Source organism: Myodes glareolus, chromosome 23 (genome assembly GCF_982192425.1).
Source record: "Myodes glareolus chromosome 23, mMyoGla1.1, whole genome shotgun sequence".
NCBI classification, from domain to species: domain Eukaryota; kingdom Metazoa; phylum Chordata; class Mammalia; order Rodentia; family Cricetidae; genus Myodes; species Myodes glareolus.
The window spans coordinates 54,775,339-54,794,752 of NC_142048.1; the positions used below are offsets into that span (position 1 = coordinate 54,775,339).

Sequence of the window (19,414 nt, forward strand, 5' to 3'; positions counted from 1 at the left end):
AACTGTTGCGCGCAGAGCATTGGGTCACTCGAGGACAGTGAAGGTACTGGGCGGGGGAGCAGAGAGGTCCCACCCCGCGAGAGCTCGGCGTGTTTGTAGGTCAGCGTGGAACCCACACAAGCCAGTGCGCTTGAAAAGGTCTAGCTCAGTCTGAATCGAGCTGTGGGGTCTGAAGACACATTGGTGCACCAGACTCTGCCCGGTGAAGTCCTCCACATCTGTTGGGCTCCCAGATCAGAGAGAGGGAGCGCTAGAACACAGATCTGTGACCAGCTTTGCAAGGCTGCTCTGGGCGCTGTGAAATACAACCTCTCTCTGTCTCCACCTGTTACCTCCCTGCCTGTAAAGTGCTTGGTGCTGTGCTCAGAGGAATCAGGGATCCTCCAGGAGCACCCTCACCCCCTGCACCTCGAACAACAATCTTCCTTAACAAACCTGGCCCAGAGACAGGGGAAAGCATCATTGAGATGGGATTGTGTTCAACGCATGTTTGCTGCAGCACATAGATGTGTGAAGTGTGGAAGTGGAAGCAAAATAATTATAATAATTATTATTACTATTAATAATAATAATAATTTATCCTTTTATCTCAGAGAAGTCAGGAAGACAACCAATAACAGTTTGGCGAATTTAGCAAAATTAGCCACGTTGTACTGGAACCTAGGTTCATGGGAATATCCTTCTCAGATCTGTTGGCCATTCAAGAAGAAAGTTACTGTGGCCTAGAGTAAAATGCCCTGGCAACTAAAGACACAGTTTGGCGTTGGGCTCTGGGCTCTGCCATTACCTTCCTAACCTTGGGTAAATCACTGGGACCCATGTAAATGTAAATGTAAAAGCGGGGGGGGGGGGGTGTCTCCATTGTTAAGTTTAAATGCGACCAAAACTTAATCAGCAAGATGGATACTTGCAAAAAAATGAATGAATAAAGATGAAGGGAGACACATGAACAACCCAGTATTTTTCCAAAATTCTAGGATAAATAAATCAAAGAAATCAGACATGCCTTCCTCTTAGTGCTTTTAGCATATTCCGACTGGTCTCAGTGGAAAACCTCAAGCCAAAATCTAGACTGCATAATCAACTTTTAAAATCCTAATATCCATCATCTCTCCTCTCCACGTGCGTCCCCATCTTCCATTCATTTATTTGTTATCTCGTACAATGGCAGCAGCGTTAGAAACACAAGTGATACTTACAGTAAGTACTTATGTGTTGTGGACTTGTGAACAAAACAGGAAAAGAGATTGTCACTGGGCACACATCCAGTCTTGGGATGGAGCCACACTAAAGTTATAGGAATATAATCATAGGTTACGTTTGCTTCTACGAAGGAAATATGCTGTGTTATGAATGAAAAGGACAGCAAATAGTCTATGATGTTAAGGAAGTATTGTGAGCCATGCCATTACATGACATTTTCCCTATGGGTTTGACCCACAGTCGGTCCCAAGACGTGGTTTTGAGTGTAGGTAATTTATTTGAACGCCTTAACTAAACTGAAAACTAAACAGGGATAGAAAGAGTGGGAAAGAGAAGGGAAGTTAATAAAGGGTTTGTTATCAGGGTGAACTCTGCTTCCGGCAACTGGAGCCGATCCTACTAAAGATTCTTTGAGGAAACATCTGAGATGCACCTCAGAATACTTCCATCCTCCCTTCTACTTCCTTCACTAGGCAACTTTGATCATGTCAAAGGACACCCTCCTCAGAGGTTGACTTCTGCCCAAGCTCCCACGAAGAATGGAGTCAGGGGTGGAGAAGAGATCTGGCAGTAGGAAGAACAGATCTGAAGACCCAGAGACAAGGAGAGACTTGCCTTTTCTTCTAAATGACTAATTAATCTAAGAACTGAGAGACCATCATGAATGTGGGCTGAGACAACGTGTCGGGAGGATTTGTGACACATTTATAGGAGTTGGAATAATGTCTTATACACAATGTAATTTTATGTGGGATTTTGACCAGGACAGTAGGATTTTCTTCATGTCACTTGCAGACAAAAACATTTTTATTCCTTCCTTCCCAATATGTGGTTTTTTTATTTCCTTTTCTTGTCTGATTACATTAGCTAGGGTTTCTAGAATGATACTGAAATCAGTGGCTGGAGGGACTATCCTTGCCTTGTTCATGATCTTTGTAGGAAAGCTTCTAATTGTTTTTTCCCTTGAGGATGATATTTGCAGATTTTTTTGTAAGTGTTCCTTATCAAGTTGAATAAATTTCCTTTTACTTATTGTTGACTGAGAAGTTTTGTTTGTTTTTGTTGTTTTTCTAAATCATGAACAAGTGTTGAGTTTTTCTCAAATGCTTTCTTCGTTTTGTTTTTGTCTTGTTTGTTTCTTATTCTGGCCCTGTGATGGGCTAAAGTGATTTTTTTCAAATGTTTATTTTATGTGCCTGAGTATTTTTGCCTGAAGGCGTATGTGCACCAGTGCGTATGCCTGGTGCTCTTGGAGGGCAGAGATATCAGATCTCCTGGGACTGCTTTCCAGATGGCTGTGAACCACCATGTGACTGCAGGAAACCAAACCCAGGTCCAGTGCAAAAATGGCAAGAGTTCTTAACCACCGAGCCATCTCTCCTGCCCCAGAGTGATTATTTTAGATTTTTTTCAGGTTTTTTTTTAAAGATCTTTTTGGTTGCTATGAACCGAAGAGGTGGCATGGTAGGTGGGTAAGAGCTGGAAAACAGCAGGAGGGGTGGGAAGAGATAACTTGCAAGTGGAATCTCCATGAGAGATGAGGACACAAAATCGATGTGATCTTTTCAGACAGGTCTGTGGGGGAAAGAGGAGATCAGGAAGCAACTGTGTTTCCCAAGGCTAGCCTGGAAGCTGAGTGGGTGGTGTCTGTGGCCAACTGAGAGGGTCCTGTTTGCTGGAGTTCTTGGGGACTCTAGCAGACGTTGGCATAGTGGTCTGCATCCAGGACCTTCTGTTTTCATGAACCATTGCACTTTTGTGTCTTGTATGCCAGTGGGATTACTATAACCGAAGACCCTAAAGATCTACCCTTGGCAAATCCAGCTGTGGCTTCAAACAGGCAAACTCTTCTTTGACTTGGTTGCAGGATGGCTGTCATTCCTTGTCCCCTCTAGTCACTCCTTCTCTTGGGCCAGAGCTGGAGCCTCATCTCTCAGCTTTCCAAAGGGTAGAGTCCGTCGTGGCACAGCTCTTTCTTAGCCACTACTCTGGCCACATCCATTCTCTCCACGGCCTCCTAAGTTTATATATCAAAAGTTGCTCCTCACTACTTAACAAAGGGCTCCCCAAAGGATCCCCATATCAGCCTGAAATTCCAACGGTTCAGGTTCTGAACCAAAACACTGAACCCATTCTAGACTTCCCCTTTTCAACCACGGACCAACCTGATGATCCAGAACATCTCTCTTGCTTTGTCTTCAAACCCATCCACACCCTGGCCATTTCTTCCTACAGTCTTCAACGTTACAACTCAGATGCTAATACCAACATTTTCCTAGTGGCAGCTGGTGCACAGTGTACTTGCTTCATCCCGATGCAATTTACTCTCAATAGAGAAGTTGAGGTCACTTCTTTAACATTTACATCAGATCGTTTCACTCCTAGGCTCAAAACTGATCAGTTTTACACATCATTTTGCTTCTTCCATGACTGTCACGGGTGAAGTAGAATGAGGCAGCAAAGACCAATTCTTAGCTACTGATTTATTGATTTATTTCGTGACTTACTCAAAGCACCGCTCATACTGCCTATTTGCCAAGGATGTCTTCACTTGGTACCTGGAACAGAATGACCATGACCAGGGGAAATAGTGGAGACATTGGGTCATGTTGCCCTTAGCAACCTGCAGACTTCCATTTAGGCTTCTGTAAAACTTAGCTTGCTTGCCCACCCCACCTTGTGGTTTTAGAGTATAAAACGCTAATACAAACTGGACCTCAACCGAGGCCTTTCGGGAACTATCCTGGCTTGAGTCCATCAGTAATCATCTCTGCCCTTCCATGCTCACTAATACAGGAGGGCTTATTCCAAAGAGTCCTACAACAAACGAGGCCACGCCTTCTCTTGTCCCTGATCCCTACCGCATTAAGATCTCAGGACACAGGCTGGCGGGCAGATACTTTACTTGAACCATAACCTGTCTTCTTTTCTGTTTTGAGCATCCCCCCCCCCCGCCATAACATCAGGTCGTCTTCTTTCAGCTCCTCAAGTCTGTGCTTGATAACCTCCACTCACCAAAAACATCTGCTTCTAAATTGCTTCAAACCCTGCTCCCTGCCTTATTTCTCTTCAAAGAGCTCATCTCTTTGGGATATGATCCTTACAATCTTCTTTGTCACGCACCTCTCTTTTCTGACCTTTCGTGAACGTTATTTCCAGCTTGCAGGTCTTGCAGACGCTGGGCAGTCCTGTTTCTGAAGAAGCAATGCAAAGACGAAGAATCAATGGTGTGGCTGCCCTGGATGGAGGTAGCGCGGAAGTACCGCTTTACTAAAAGCAAAGTGGCTCAGGTGAAAGACAACACAAAGAGAGGGCCAGGTCGCCGCGAAGTAGAGTGGTGGCGCCGCTGGAGGGAACCGCAGGGGTGCGGGCGCGCCAGTCCCACCCGTAGACGTGGTGAAGGGCGTGCAGAACGCAGCTGTCTGGGCCGAGAGAAGACCTTGTCTCGCCTCAAGTTTTCAGATCTTCCTTCTCTCCACAGCAAGCTTTCTCCAGTTTGCACCCCAAGTTCTGCTAGTGTGCGGAGCCGATCTCGTCCCCAGCTGTGTCTTGGCCCGAAACCCATTAAAGGGGCAAACGCCAGAGCAGCGCTACGGGGCCATGGCCTTCCGCGCAGGCTCCACAGTCAGGCTCCTAGAGGCAGCGCTTAAGCCACGCCCGGGCCCTATACGAACCAATAAGAAGCCGTATATGGATGATTGGCAGCCGGCGGCGGGGAATTCGGGTCCGGATTAGGCATTCCTAATGTTGTGGGCGGGCCTACGCGGAAGGAATCCGGAAGCGCCGGGCGCGGATCTGGCGGCGTCTGGGCCCCTGGTTCCCGGCTGGGGTCCAGTATGTCTGCTCATCGGAAACATGGTAGGCAGGAAGCGCAGAACGTGAGCGGAAACTAGGTCTGAGAGACCCAGGGATGAAGGGTGTCCTCATGTTGTGACCAGAGGACGTGGCAGGCTGATAGGGGATCGTGAGATTTCAGGGCGGGGGCGTGATGGACCCTGAGGGTCCCCGGGGTTTGTGGAGCCCGAGCGGTGTGAAGGTCTTTGGCGACCACCGTCTCAAGAGGTGGGCTCCTCCTGCTGTTGGCTGTGTCGGGCGGCTGTGGCGGCCTTTCAGGGGTCTTCGTTGTCCCAGCGACCTCACTGGTGGAAGAGTCCTCCAGCGCTTAGGCGTCCTCACTTGTTTCTAGAATAGCGCTGGGTCGGAGCTGGCGCGTGTAGGGACAGGGTGTGTGTGTGTGTGTGTGTGTGTGTGTGTGTGTGTGTGTGTGTGTGTGTGTGTGTGTGTGTGTGTGTGTGTGTGTGTTAAGGTGACACGAGACCTAGTGTCCAGGGTGTGTGTGTGTGTGTGTGTGTGTGTGTGTGTGTGTGTGTGTGTGTGTGTTAAGGTGACACGAGACCTAGTGTCCAGGGCAGCCACACCAGCCCGCTCTTCCTATGGCCTTCATCTCTGGGTTAGCTTCTGGAGGTCCTGAAAATGGAGTTCTTGTGATGGGAGTAGAGACTATCATGTTTTTCTGTGTTTGAAACATGCTTCTCGGTTGTGAAGTGAAGAAGCCAGTGTCAATTGTATACAGTTTGCAAGTATCTACTTAAAAAGCGGGAAACTGGTTTCTCAACAAGCAAGAAACCCATGATCGAGTTAGTTAAAAATCCCCATCCTGTGTTTTGGGTTTGTTTGGGATTTTTTTGTTTGTTTGTTTTTTGTTTTTGTTGTTGTTTTGTTCTGCTTTTTCTGTGTAGAAGACTGTGCTAGTCAGCACCCTCTTCGGCACCAGTGTGTTCCCACTTTCACCTAATTGCTCGCCCCTACCCCATCCCAAAAAAGTAAGGCCATCTCAGGGATTAGAAAGGACATAAAGGACCATAAACAATCAGATGTGGTGTTCCAAAACTGGACATAAGCATTCTTTAGCGTGTAGCAAACTGTTATAATCTCCCGCTGGAAGAGAGTCCAAACAGTTTATTGGTTAATATATGTTCAGCTGTCTTCTTTATTCTCACTGGTTCCACACCCATGCTTCATCTTCTTGCATTCACATCTTCAGTTTCTAATAAATACAGCTTCCTGACTTGCCCTCAGAGTAGCAGCTGGCTTCACTCAGCTCAGTCTGTTTCTGTGAGAAGGCAGCTCTGTGAGTGCTTGGTGAAGGTTCCAGCACGGTCTGTGGCAGAGCCAACCCATCCTCCCCGGGGAAGTATGCTTTGCTGTCTCCCTGCTACAACTTCCCGGTTTTAATGAAAGCATTTGCAGCCTTCCCTGGGACCTAACTTGCTTATACTAGTTAACTGTGTGGTAAGTGTCGTTTAAAACCTCTGTGAGAGAAAGCTTTGGACATAGTGTGCCTAGGACATTTTCTTCAATTTTTTTCAGTACTGAAGTGTTTGTAAATGGACTTTTTTTTGGTATTTGTTTGTTTCTGAGTCAGGGTTTTGTTGTGCCATCCAGGCTGGCTTTGAACATGATGAGACTCTTAAGACCCACAATAGTTGCAAGCGTATGCCACAGTGCCTGGCTCTCTAGTATGTATCTGCTGCTTAGAGATTCTAATTGTGTTTCATTTGAATCTTACTTGGAGTACTGTTTTCTTTTAATTAATATTTCACAAAGCTCGCCAACTCTTTCTTAAATCTCAGCTAATCATTTTTCCACCTGTAATTCTATCATTTATTGAATTAGCGCAGTATACTGAACATGTGAAGAGATAGTGCAATCAATTTATTCGTTTTTGTCTGGATTATAGGCAAAGGTTAAATACTTTGACTATCATTTTCAGGAACTCTGCATAGGACTGGCAAATTCAGTCAGCATGTTTAAGCCAGTTTTTACTGAAAAAGAATTCAGAGTATCAAATTTCTATAAACTACAACAAACTTGGAAAAATTAAAGTGCCCGTTAAAATCGTGTGTGTGTGTGTGTGTGTGTGTGTGTGTGCGTGCACGCACATATTACAAAGAAAAAGAAGAATAACCAAAGCTGATGCTTACTAAAGCAGAGGAACTTTTCAAAGTTTAAATTGGCAAAACAATTTGATTTGTTTTTCTGGTGTAGTTTTAGGGATAATATTTTGAGAGTTTTTTCTTCATACAGCAGGGTGAGATGAGAAGGGGCATTGTCAAACCACAGAGAAAGTTTCCATTTCTGGTCAGTTCTGATGGTCAAAAGCCTGATAACCCTCGTTTGCCCATCACAGATCTCTAAAGGGAAAAGGATCTGTCAAAAACCCATTTCTTCTGTGTGGTTTTCTCTGGAAATGCGTGACCAAGACGTTTCATTTTAAAGGTTCTTTGTTGGCATTTGCGATCAGCCTCTTTTGCTCCAGTGTAATTTCTGTGAGCATATGGCTCTGCCATTGTTACAGCTTTTCGTGAACATTCCATTTTGAAATAACTCTTTCTGAACGGATCTCGCTCCTCAAATCTGTAAATTAGCAGCTGTTGTGTGACACGGCATTTCCTGGGGAGACAGAACACATACACATCTATTCAGACAGAGACCCATGACAGACCAAAGTGTGGATACCACTGAAGTCCAACTTGGTGAACCAGATGAGTTTTATTGGGATTACTTACAGGAGTATGGGTGAAGGGTGTGGTGGTGTGAAAGAAAATGATCTCCAAAGGGAGTAACACTATTAGGAGGCGTGTCCTTGTTGGAGGAAGTGTGTCACTGTGGGGGTGGGCTTTGAGGTCTCTTTTTCTCAAACTTCCCTCAGTGCAACAGTCAGTCAACTTCCTGTTGTCTGAAGATGTGTAGCACTCTCAGCTCCAGAACCACCTGCCAGCCACGCTGCCATGCTCCCTGTCAGGATCATAATAGATTGACCCTCTGAAGCTGTAAGCCAGCCACCCTCAATTAATTGTCTCCTTTATCAGAGTTGCTGTGGTCAGGGTGTCTCTTCACAGCAATAGTAAACCCTACCTAAGACAGTCTTCCATCCCTTCTGCTTTTTAGATGTACAGTATATGTTCAGTAAGGTGAAATTTATACTTAGTGTAATTTTAAATAAGGCATATTATGCACACAAGGGTCAATCATATATTATTTTCATCAAAATTTTTAAAATACAAAAATATTCATTGAATTTATAGGATATGATTTGGTGGTCTTAAAGATCGCAGAATCCCTTTTTCTGTCATACAGTTTTTGTTTTTCTTTTTGCAGGAAAGAATATTATAAAAAGGAAAATTTGTATGTCTGTATTTGGGTTGTTTTTATGTAAGATCTTTTCAAATTAGAAGTACACACATTCTTATGATCAGTGAAATTCTGCCACTAGAAGTGTCATACTTGAAAATGGAGGACATTGTGCTAATAAGCGAAATACATGTGTTCTCACTCACGTGTGGCATCTGAGAAAGTTGATAGCATAGGAGAGTCAGATGGTGGTCACTGGAGGCCGGGAATGGCAGAGGGGCGTGGGCCATGAGATGGCAGGTATTAAAATCCAACTGGGAGGAAGAACAGATTAATTTTAGGGTGTGGCTTTTGCTTTCACTTATGTATATGAGTGTGTGTCTGAGTGTGGATATGAGCTTGTGAGTGCAGTGTATGTGGAAGCCGTGTTCCTGAGCTAGAGTAATAGACAGCTCTGAACTTGGGTCCTTTGCGAGAACAGCTCATGTTCTTAACCACAGAGCCATTCCTGCAGCCTCGGGGAGAATTAATTCCATTTATGACACAGCAGGATCGCTGCGGTTTCCTTCGCATTGTGAATTTTACAATAACCAGCCATATCCTTTATAAAGAACACGAGGTTCACTCAAAGGCCCCAAGGTGAAAGGACAAACACGAAGGTTTTACTTTGATTTGACTATTATCTGTTTATATGTATTGAGGTGTGGCAGTATTCCCCGTAAGCATATAGCCATCGTATCTAAGGTGAGAGGATAAATAAAATATAAAAGGAAGTTCTGTGCTCATATTCTGTTTTCTGATATTATTAGAGATGTAGGCTGGGCTGTGAGGCATCACAGAGTGATGTAGCGCCTTCTTATTGGTGCTTCTTTCTTTGGGGGACTTGTCAGAGCAGTGGGTCTCAGCCTTCCTAACACTGCAGCCCTTTAATGCAGTTCCTCATGTCGTGGTGACCCCAGCCGTAAAATTATTTCATTGCTACTTTGTAGCTGTAATTTTGCTACTGTTATGAATTGTGATATAAATATCTGATATCTAGGCTATCTGATCTGATGTGTAAAAGGGTTGTTCCACCCCCAAAGGAGCCGCACCCTGCAGGCTGAGAAACTGCGAGACTCTTGGTCTCTATGCTAGCGCCACAGTTAAACAGGAAAAAAAAAATCGCTTGAATGCTGCTTTTAACACCTTTGTTAAAAATGGGGGAACTGTTTGGTATTTCCGGCCAGCAGGTAGAGCTTTCAGTCAAGTAACTACATTGAGCAAGAGCTTGGGGTTCTATGGATTTGTCCCCGGCAATCCGGTTTCTTATTCGTCTATCTGAAATATACATAGTTAACTAATTTCCAAAGAACACTTGACTAGGACGGTTTATTTTCATTTGGTTTCTGCCTTTAAGTTGAAATAGAAATATAGAGAGCCTTTAGTTCTTTCTGAAAATTATATCAAAATAACTCAATTCCCCTGTGGGAAGGAGACTTAATTTCTGTGTTTGGTGTTGGAACACATTAATTTTGACTGGGATGTTTTCTTTCACATTGGCCTTTTTCTGTATCTCTCATTTCCTGATTCGGATTGCTCAGTCAGCTTGGTAATTGTGGTTTTTTTTCCCTTCAGGCTGTTTTTGGTGTGGTTTTTTTTTTTTTCAAATTGGTATTAAACACCCATTTTCCTGCTCTTTGTTTCCTTGTGATTGCTTTTTGACAGACACAAGAGTTGCGAGTTCAAACTTGCTCTCACTGCTAGAAGAGGAGCATGCTGATGAGGTTGGAGCAGGACAGAAAGCAGGCTTGCCTCCAGTTCCCAGCTGAGGCCTAGCCAGAAGTATCTGTTATGGCCACAAAGCAATTTTTATTTCATCCATATGAAAACTCAGAGCTTTTGAGCCTTTGGGTCCTAGGACAGGAGCCTGCCTCCCAAGGACTAGGTAGACTGTCTGGCTCTTCTTTTGTTTGGGTGCTTTATTTTTTTTTAAAGCACATTAGAATTTAAACAACAAAAAAAGAGCTTCTTAATCATTAACTTAATTTGTCGGCCCATATTGTAGGATGTAAACACACATACACATATATGTACACACGCACAGACCCAGCAAACATGCCAGGTCAAAAAGGAGCATTTCAATGAGTTTAATAATAAATACTTCTTGTTTTGAGACAGTCTCATATATCACAGGCTGGTCTTAAAGTCACTTTAAAGCCAAGGATGACCTTGAATTTCTGATAATTTTACCCCCATTTCCTAAGGGCTAGGGTTATGGGTATGCACAATTGTGCCTGGGTTTATGTAATGCTGGGAATTAAATTCGGGGCTTTGTGCATGACAGCCTGCCACTCTGTCAACTGAGCTGCACCCTGTCTAACACTTTCTTCTACGCATTCTGGGCTTATACGAAGACTCAGCCTTCAGAAGTGAATAGCATCCATTTATGTCTATTTTTAATAGTAATCAAAAAGTAAGTTGGCCAATTAAAAAACATACATTGTTTGCTAAAGAAGTTCTTATTTATAGGAATGGTCAAGCAATTTATAAGATTTGTTTTGACATGGAGATTCGATGTTAGGTGTGAGCACAAAAAGAGTTATGATCTAAAATAGCTAATTTTTTCTGTTTTAAGTTAGTGGCCCAAACACTGTTAGTGACAGGAAAGAGATTCTCTTTGTCTCAGATTTGTAGACTGTTAGTGCCAACCTGATGCTTGTAGCTCCCCTTGTAAATCTGTGGGATTTTATTTACTCTTGTTCTTAAGCTTTGTAGAGAGGAAACAAATAAGAGCAAGGCATAGAATGTCTTGTGTTAGAGGACAGGTTTTTTGTTTTTTGGTTTTAGTGTCCGCCCTTTGTTCTCAAACACCAGGATTAAAGGAAAGTCCATGAATAAACGTTCCAACAATTCTAGTTGGTGGAAAGAAACAAATGATGTTTTAATTTTGCTCTACAAGCTTTGCTCTTTTATAGCTGATTTGCAAATTAAGATCACATTATTTTCAAAAAAAATACTTTATGCTTTATATTACAGCAGTTGAAAATATTTAGACATTTGTTGGCAAAGTTATTTTAGATGTCTAGATATTAGGACAATATAATTAGATTAATATTTATTAGTTAAACTTAATGTTAAAGGCAAAAACTTCCTGTTAGTAATGAGACACCCATCTTGACATCTCTTTGAGAGCAGCTGCATTTGTGCTTGTTCAGACTCACTTCATAAATAATGCACGAAAGATGGTGTCTGCACTGCTTCTCTCGCCGCTGTGACAAAATAAGTAGCAAAACCAACTGACGGGAGGGAGGGTTTGTCCTGGGTACTGACAGGAGGGAGGGTTTGTCTTGGGTCACAGTTTGAGTCTGGCAAAGAAGGCAAGGCAGTAAGAAAAGGTCCAGTTGCTTGTTTGGGTTTGTTTGTTTGTTTGTTTGTTTGGTTGGTTGGTTGGTTGGTTGGTTTGGTTTTTGGTCTTTCGAGACAGGGTCTCTCTGTAGCTTTGGAGCCAATTACTGGCTGGTAAGTGCTGTCCACATCCAGGGTCTGTCCTTCCTCTCCAGAGTCTGTCCTTCCTCCTCATTTGTACTGCTCAGAAAAGCCTTCCAGACAAACCCAATGTGAGTCTCCTAGATACTTCTGAATCCTAAGTTGACAATGAAGATTGATAATCACAGGTTCACTCCTTGCCACTTTGATGTCCAAACACATCAGCTTTCATTTACTTATTTTTATTTTATGTGAATTGGTGTTTTGCCGTGGATGTCGGGTCCCATGGAGCTGGAATTATAGACAGTTGTAAGCTGCCATGTGGGTGCTGGGAATTGAACCCAGGTCCTCTGCGAGAGCAGCCAGTGCTCTTAACTACTGAGCCCTCTCCACAGCCTCCCCCCTTTTAAAATTATTTATTTATTTTTATTTTATGTACATTTGTGTTTTGCCTGCAGGTATGTCTGTATGAGGGCATCCGTCTCCTGGACCATGAGTTACAGACAACTGTGAGCTGCTATGTGGGTGCTGGGAATTGAACCTGGGTCCCTCTGGAAGAGCAGCTCGTGCTCTTAACTTCTAAACCATATCTCTAGCCCCATACATCAGCTTCAGATGATACCATTGCCCTCCTGGCCCCCGCAGGCTTATGGCCACTTTGTAACACCCATTTATTTCAACTTCAAAAGTCCCCATATTCTTTTCTAATCTATTTATTTTTATTTTCTGTATATGAGTGTTTTGCCTGCATGTATGGATGTGTACCATATGCATGTCTGTTGCCTGCAGAGGCAAGAAGAAGGCATCAGATCTCCTGGAACTGGGGTTACAGATGGTGGTGAGCTATCATATAGGTGCTGGGAATCAAACCTGGGTCATCTGCACAAGCAGCAAGTGTTAACCTCCGCGTCATCACCCGGTCCCAAAGTTCCCGTAGTCTTCATTCTCAACATTGTTCAAAAGTACAGACTCTCCTCTGACTCAAGACAATCTCAGGGAAAATGCTGCATATTTCCAATGGCGTGAACTAAACTAAGCATTTCCGTTCTAAAAGAAGGAATGGGAGAATATTAAGGGAAGACAGGACTGAAGCAAGATGCAAATCCAAGAGGACAAACACCACATGCTGCTTCTCCATGTCCAGCATCTGAGACTTGCAGGGGCATCATCTGGGCTCTGCTAGCCTTGGGCATCCCCGCCCCTCCAGCTCTGCCACCTCTCTTTGGGTTTCTTCTAGAATGTATCCACACCTTTCCTTACTGGACTTCTATGATCCTGGCTTTTCTGATATCCTTGAATCACCATTGAATTTTAGACTTTAGTTTCATAGATGAATTTAGTAACCTCTGAGAGTTTCCTTTTCGGAAATTCAAATCTACCACACATTGTCTCCCCTTGCTTTCTGGAATCTTGGTACAAGCCTCCATAAGCCCATAAGTCTTGCATTTTGCATGCTTGCCTTGCAAAACTAGCACCATGTGGACAATCCTGTCATGTTCTCATATCGGCGAATCAATCCCACACCAGTTATGTTTTAAGGGGTTATTTATTTTGGGGAGTAAAACTTACATACACCATAAACCGTCAGGAAGGGAGCCTAGTCGCTGGAGCAGGAGCCGGGACCAAGCGCCGGAACCAAGAGGGCCTGATCCGGATCTGTGTCTCTTTTTAAAAGAGAAATATACCACGCCCCAGTGGGCTGGTATTTCAGCGGCTATTGGCTGACGGAGCGGAAGATACTCCCACAACATTCTCATCATTTTGAAATGTAATCTGGCTCCCTACCAAAGCTGTAATGGTCTCTGTATGCCTTTGTAGATGACGCTGGTACTGCCCCAGGCAGGTTGGTTGGTCAGTCAGTCGGTTGGTTGGTTGGTTTGGTTTGGTTTTGCTATTGATCCTTCAACCACATTTTCATTTCAGGTTCTTTGAAATAAGTCTTCAGATTTAAAAGTTGGTTCCTTTGATGGGTGAGGTCTTTCCTTCAAGGCACATACCTTGTTTTCTCAGTGCAGAGCATCCCAGTTTCTGTTCAATGGCTACTTTCTTCTTGGCTGCCTTATTTGCACTGTTAGACTTACCCATGCTCTCTCCCTCACCAAACTGCATATAGATTTCTCTTCTGTCACTCAAGACCTCACTAAGAGTAATGAACAGTAAGCATGCTATAACATGGATGTTACACTGTTTGGAAGTTTCATCTATTAACCAACTTAGCCCACTAACTTTGAATGTAGCCTCGTTCAGATTAACAGGACACGGACAGAAAGCAGCCAGATTCTTCATCAGAATATAACCCAATGGGATCTAGCCTTGTTACAGTAGAGCTCCTTTTTCCCTCTGAAACCTCATAACCTAAACCTCCAGTATCTATATTTCTCTTAACGTTTGGGTTTTTTTTTTTCTGAACTACTGAAATGGTCATTTAAGCTCTACTTACAGCACCTTCAGATTTCTCTGGCCCAGAACTCCAAAACCCCACACCCTTCCCACAGACCTGTTCTAAAGACCTATGAACCACGTGATCAGGTTTGTCATGGCAGCAGCCCTACTTCTGATACCAATTAGTTACTTTCTTCATTTCTGTGAGAAAATGCCTGCTAAAGGCAACTGAAGAGGAAGGGTATATTTTGGCTCATAGTCAGAGAGTGCAGTTCATCCTGGTGTGGGAGTTACAGCCACAGGGTGGGGCAGCTGATGATACAGATTCTTCAGGGATCAGGAAGAAGTGGACGTGGGTATTCTGTTTGTTGTCTCATTTATTTTTCTTTTTATTTAATTTGTGACCCATCCCACAGATGGATGGTACCCTGGCAGACCAGAGGGCACTGGCCCACATTGAAGGAGCAAGCTGCTGCTATAGAGCAGTCTGAGCCAGAAAGTATGTGGAAATGGTACAGAGCTATAACTCTCAGAATGAATGAATATCTATTAATGCATAAATGAATGAGTAATAAAAATAATAACCCATAAACTGTGAAAATGTAAATAGATTCTGTAAAGAAGAATCCCATATAATAAATATAGCAAGAATGAGAGAATTGAAGCCAACATTGAATCCCTCGACCATTTGTGCCACAAGCAGGCCCTCCCGTTGATTTAACTGTCTTAACGGAGAAGAGGCATGAAGCCCTAAAATCTCTCCCCTGAGATATTTGTTTCCTGGGAAGGGAAACATGGTAACTTTGCAGGAAAAAAAAATCCCAACAGACTTACCCAGTTGTGGTCTAGGTTAATGTCAGCAGAAAGGAGACACGCCAACACTCTCAGTCCTGACTGATGCCTTGAAAGCATCGCCCCGTAAATAACAGTGATGTCCAATTAAAAAACTTCAGGCTGATACCAGACAGGCCAGAATTAGGACTAGTCTACAAAATATCTGACACTGACCATTGGAAAGCATCAAGAACTTAAACGCCAAGGTGCATAGGAAAAGTGAGCACTGGCTTCTAGGACGTGGGCGGAAGTAAGGGCTAGAAGACGCATTAGATATGGAACCGATTGTCATAGCTAGTAAGACACAGCTGAGCCTGTGCCAGCATGTGCCAGTGTTGACGGGTGCTCCCTGTCAGGTAAGAAGTTAGTCTCAGGGGACACCAAAGGCTACACAAGAGCTCTCTGTTCTCCATGCTGTTGTTTAATGGAAAGTGAAAAGCAAATCATAGCTCCTGTGGTTAGAGGGAATGACTGATTAGCAAAGACCTGGATGGACGGCGTGGTGATTGCAGTGGCCAGGGTTCCCATTAAAGATGTGGGCGACAGTGTGGGCTGAGGTCTCTAGATCACTGGGGTCCAGGAGTACCTTAGCCAAGGAGAGACTAGCCAGGAAGGCACAAGGTTTGGTTGTTAAAATACCAGAGAATAAGGAGCTGGTTATAGGATACAGCCTGTCTGCCATCTGTCTGTCTAGCTATAATATTTTTATTAATTCCTTGAGAATTTCATACATGCATACATTTTTTATTATATTCATCCCCACTCATCCTGTTACCTCCTGTCAGATTCACTTTCAACCCCTCCCAACTCCATGTCCATGTATGTATGTATGTATGTATGCATAATATATCCCACCAAGTCCGGTTTGCAATACTCATGTCCAGCGCCCTGGCCTCTGACTCTTACAGTCTCCCTGCCTCCTCTTCCTTGATAGCCCTTGGTCCTCAGGGCTAGGGGATATGATATAGATGCCCCAGTTGTGACTGGGCATGCCACAGACACTCACTTTCCATCGTGGGCCAGTTGGAAGTTTTTGCATTAATGTCCTCCACTACATAAATAAATGTCTCTGATGAGGTCTGAGAGCTGCGCTTCTCAATGGGTATAGAGATCTGAGTTTAGTGAGTCATTGGTACTTGTCCATTTAGCAGAATAAGAGCAGGTCCACCCCTGGTGCCTATGATTTCCCTAACAGTGGATTCTTGGTCAATACCAGGCATGAATTTCCTCATGTGGAGTGGGTCTTAAATCCAATCAGAAGGCAGTTGGTTACTGCCATAACATTCATGCCTCTACTGCACCCATGAGCATATTTTGCCATTCTAGTAATATTGTGGCCCTGAGAGTTCACAGCTGGGTAAGACTGTTGGTGACACCACCAGCAGCAGCCTGCATAACTTCCAGTATTATGAGAGCTAGCCATCAGGGAGGAGGCCTCCTGGTCATGACCAAAGCATGTGCCATCTTTAGCAATAGGTTCTTACCATCAAGTTCCTGTGGGCAGCCAAGAGTAACGGCAATGGCCTGTTTTGTTTTGGGGGTCTCTGTAACAACTTCTGACCAAAGAACTCCGGGAAAAGTTAGCCATATCATGATCTGTGCTTTTTCCTTTGACAGCCTGTGGGTTCTTATCCCCTGCATAGAGTGATTTCAGTTAAACTCTGAGAGCTTTCCCACTGAGATCAGGAACAAGACAAAGACGTTCACTCTCTACTCCTTTAGTGTCGTGCTTGAAGTCCTAGCTAGAACAGCGAGATTTGAGAAGGAAATAAGAGGAATATACGTAGGGAAAGGAGAAGTCAAAGTCTCCCTATGCCCAGCTGACATCATTCTAAGCATAAGAGACCCCATGTGCCACACCAGGAAACTTCTGGAATTGGTAAGCACTTCAGCCAAAGTGGTAGGTTACTAACTCATGTCTAAAAATGAGTCGCTTTCCCATAAACCAAAGCAAACAGATTGAGAAAGAAATCAGAGACACAGCTCTATTTCCCAAAAACAAAATGCACACACACACACACACACACATGTGCTTGCACATACAAACACACGTGCTTGCACATGCGCATACACACACACATGCGCTTGCACATACACATACACACACACATACACACGAGGGCAGGGAGAGAGGAAGGGAGGGGAGAAAGAGAACACATGGCATAAAACAAACCAAGAAAGTGGGAAGACTTATACAATGAAGACTTCTAAACACTGGAGACATTTGAAGACACCCGTGGAAGGAGAGACCTCCCTGAACATGCATTGTTAGGATGAATATTGTGAAAAATGGCTTCCTATTAAGAGCAGTCTACAAATTCAATGCAATCTATCAAAAGTTAAACACAATTCCAAACAGAAATTGAAAAAAAAATCTTAAATTCACATGGAGACACACACAAGAGACCCCAGATAGCCAAACAGTCTTGAACATTAAGAACACTACTGGAGATCTCACCATTCCTGATTTTAATACCACAGAGTCTTAGCAGCAAAGCCGCATGATACCTTGGACAAAAGCAGACACCTTGATCAAGGGAATAGAATTAGGACCCAGATCTAAGTGTAGCCACCTGATTTTTGATAAAAGTGCCAGAAATACACATTGGGGAAAAGACTTTAACGGTGTTGGCAAGACTGGCTATTTGAATGTAAAAGAACGAGATGTGGTCCTTCCCTCTCACGCTGCACACAAATCAATTCCAAATCGATTAAAGAGCTCAATGTTAGACCTGAAACAGAAACTTCCAGAAGCAAGAATAGCGAGTAGCTTCAACAAACGAGAAAGCCAGCCAATGTTGTAGTTGCTACCACTGAAACGCACTAAAGGGGTTACCCAGCGCAGATTATCTGAGCATATGATCCCTTTACAGCTGGAGTGTCTCCGTGTATGACCCAGGACTCTCATCCACGAGCCTCCCCCAGTATCTTTTCTCGTATTTCACACTGCGAATCACCATCTTCAGTTGTTCTGATTCCTGTCTGGAGGCTCTGAGGTACTTAGGCGCTGTAGGAGTACAGACTAAAGTGAAGAATTCCCACATCTGTGCTAAACCTGCAGGAGCTATACAAACCTGTTCCTCCACAGGTAGTCAGCAGTTCAAAGGGAGAGACGGTGGAGAGTATGCTCAGTAAAACTATCCCCCAGCAGCGGGCAACTCCGCCAATGCAATAAATCAGAGCAGGCCAAATCAAACCCAATAAAAGTCCTGGTTTTATTCTGAGCGAAGGATTCCTGGGTGGTCTCCCAAAAGAGGGGAACCACATAGCCTTTCCTAGGAGGCCCTTTAAATACCCTGTAGATGTGGTCTGGAGCATCTCTGGGGGAGGAGCTGACACTTGGCTGACTCTCAGAGGGACGGAATCTGGAATGGGAGGAGTGAGAGCTGAGGCGGAGTTTCCACCTAGACAGAGTGTAGCCCCTTCCATGGCCTGCTGTTCTCACAGCTGATTTGTCACACCTCAGACTATAGGAGATGCGTGACAACTGTCCAGCCTAGCAGGTTTCTGGAACCTAGTGCCAGTTCCGCTGTGTGGTGGCTCATTGACTGCTCAGGAGGAGAAATGCACTGTAGCACCAACCCCCATCGGGGAAAAGCAGGGTCATATATGTAGCACAGGTGCCTACTACAGGTGCAGTGACAGGTAAAGCCCTGAGTGCTCTTCGCCCCTGGCAGGCCAAGGTCCTCCCCTCTTTGAGAGTCTGTACCTTGAGAAGGCCGACAAACACAAAGTGGATCATCCTCAGAGGGCAGGGCCTGTGTGGGATCATTTGAGGGGCAGAGCATGGGAGTCCGTTTGAAACGTGGGTTCTCTTGGAGGTCGTATGCCATGCAGTGTCGACATAGTGGCCAGAGAGCCTACGCATCTCTGAGCTCATGCCCAGTGCTGGAGCCAGTCGCCTGGCTTCCGGGTAGTAAGGATGCCTTTGTTTCTAATGGAAGCCATATGCAATTTTAGTAAATGTAGTAAATCATTTCTCTTGTTAATCTGCCGCCTTTGTAGTGTTTACTGAAAAAGTGCTGAAGAGGCTTTTTCCTGATGTTTCAAGTGGCCGAGATAAGGGGACACCTCAGCCTGCTGCTTTGGAGACACCACCTAAGAATGAGACCCCGGAGGCCGTACAGCACACACATGTTCACAGGCTGACAGGTAAGGACGGATCGCAGGGTCAGTTTTCCCTACACTTAACTCTGGGTGTGTGTCCCCTCAGCCTGGGGCTTCTGTGCAGAACACACTTCAAGTCTTGGCAGCAGATCAGCAGGACAGCCTCATTCTCTACACATTCAGTGTGCGTCAGCCGACTCGATGCAGGGCATATGGAATTAGAGCTTCCCAGCCACACAGAGGCCACCATGTAGTTTCTGTTGGGCTCATTTGCATGTTGTGATATGAG

The 19,414-nt window shown here is 44.3% G+C and overlaps 1 protein-coding gene across 2 annotated transcripts in view; it reads left to right on the forward strand.

Moving 5' to 3' along the window:
- Positions 1-4,967: 4,967 nt before the first annotated feature.
- Erich1 (glutamate rich 1) overlaps positions 4,968-19,414 on the forward strand; it is a 65,297-nt gene continuing 50,850 nt past the window's right edge. For both annotated transcript variants that reach the window (XM_048456265.3, XM_048456264.3), the window contains exons 1-2: positions 4,968-5,061; positions 19,024-19,170. In XM_048456265.3, the coding sequence (XP_048312222.2) occupies positions 5,040-5,061; positions 19,024-19,170 (169 nt within the window). In that variant the 5' untranslated portion in view covers positions 4,968-5,039. The remainder of the gene's footprint in view (positions 5,062-19,023; positions 19,171-19,414) is intronic.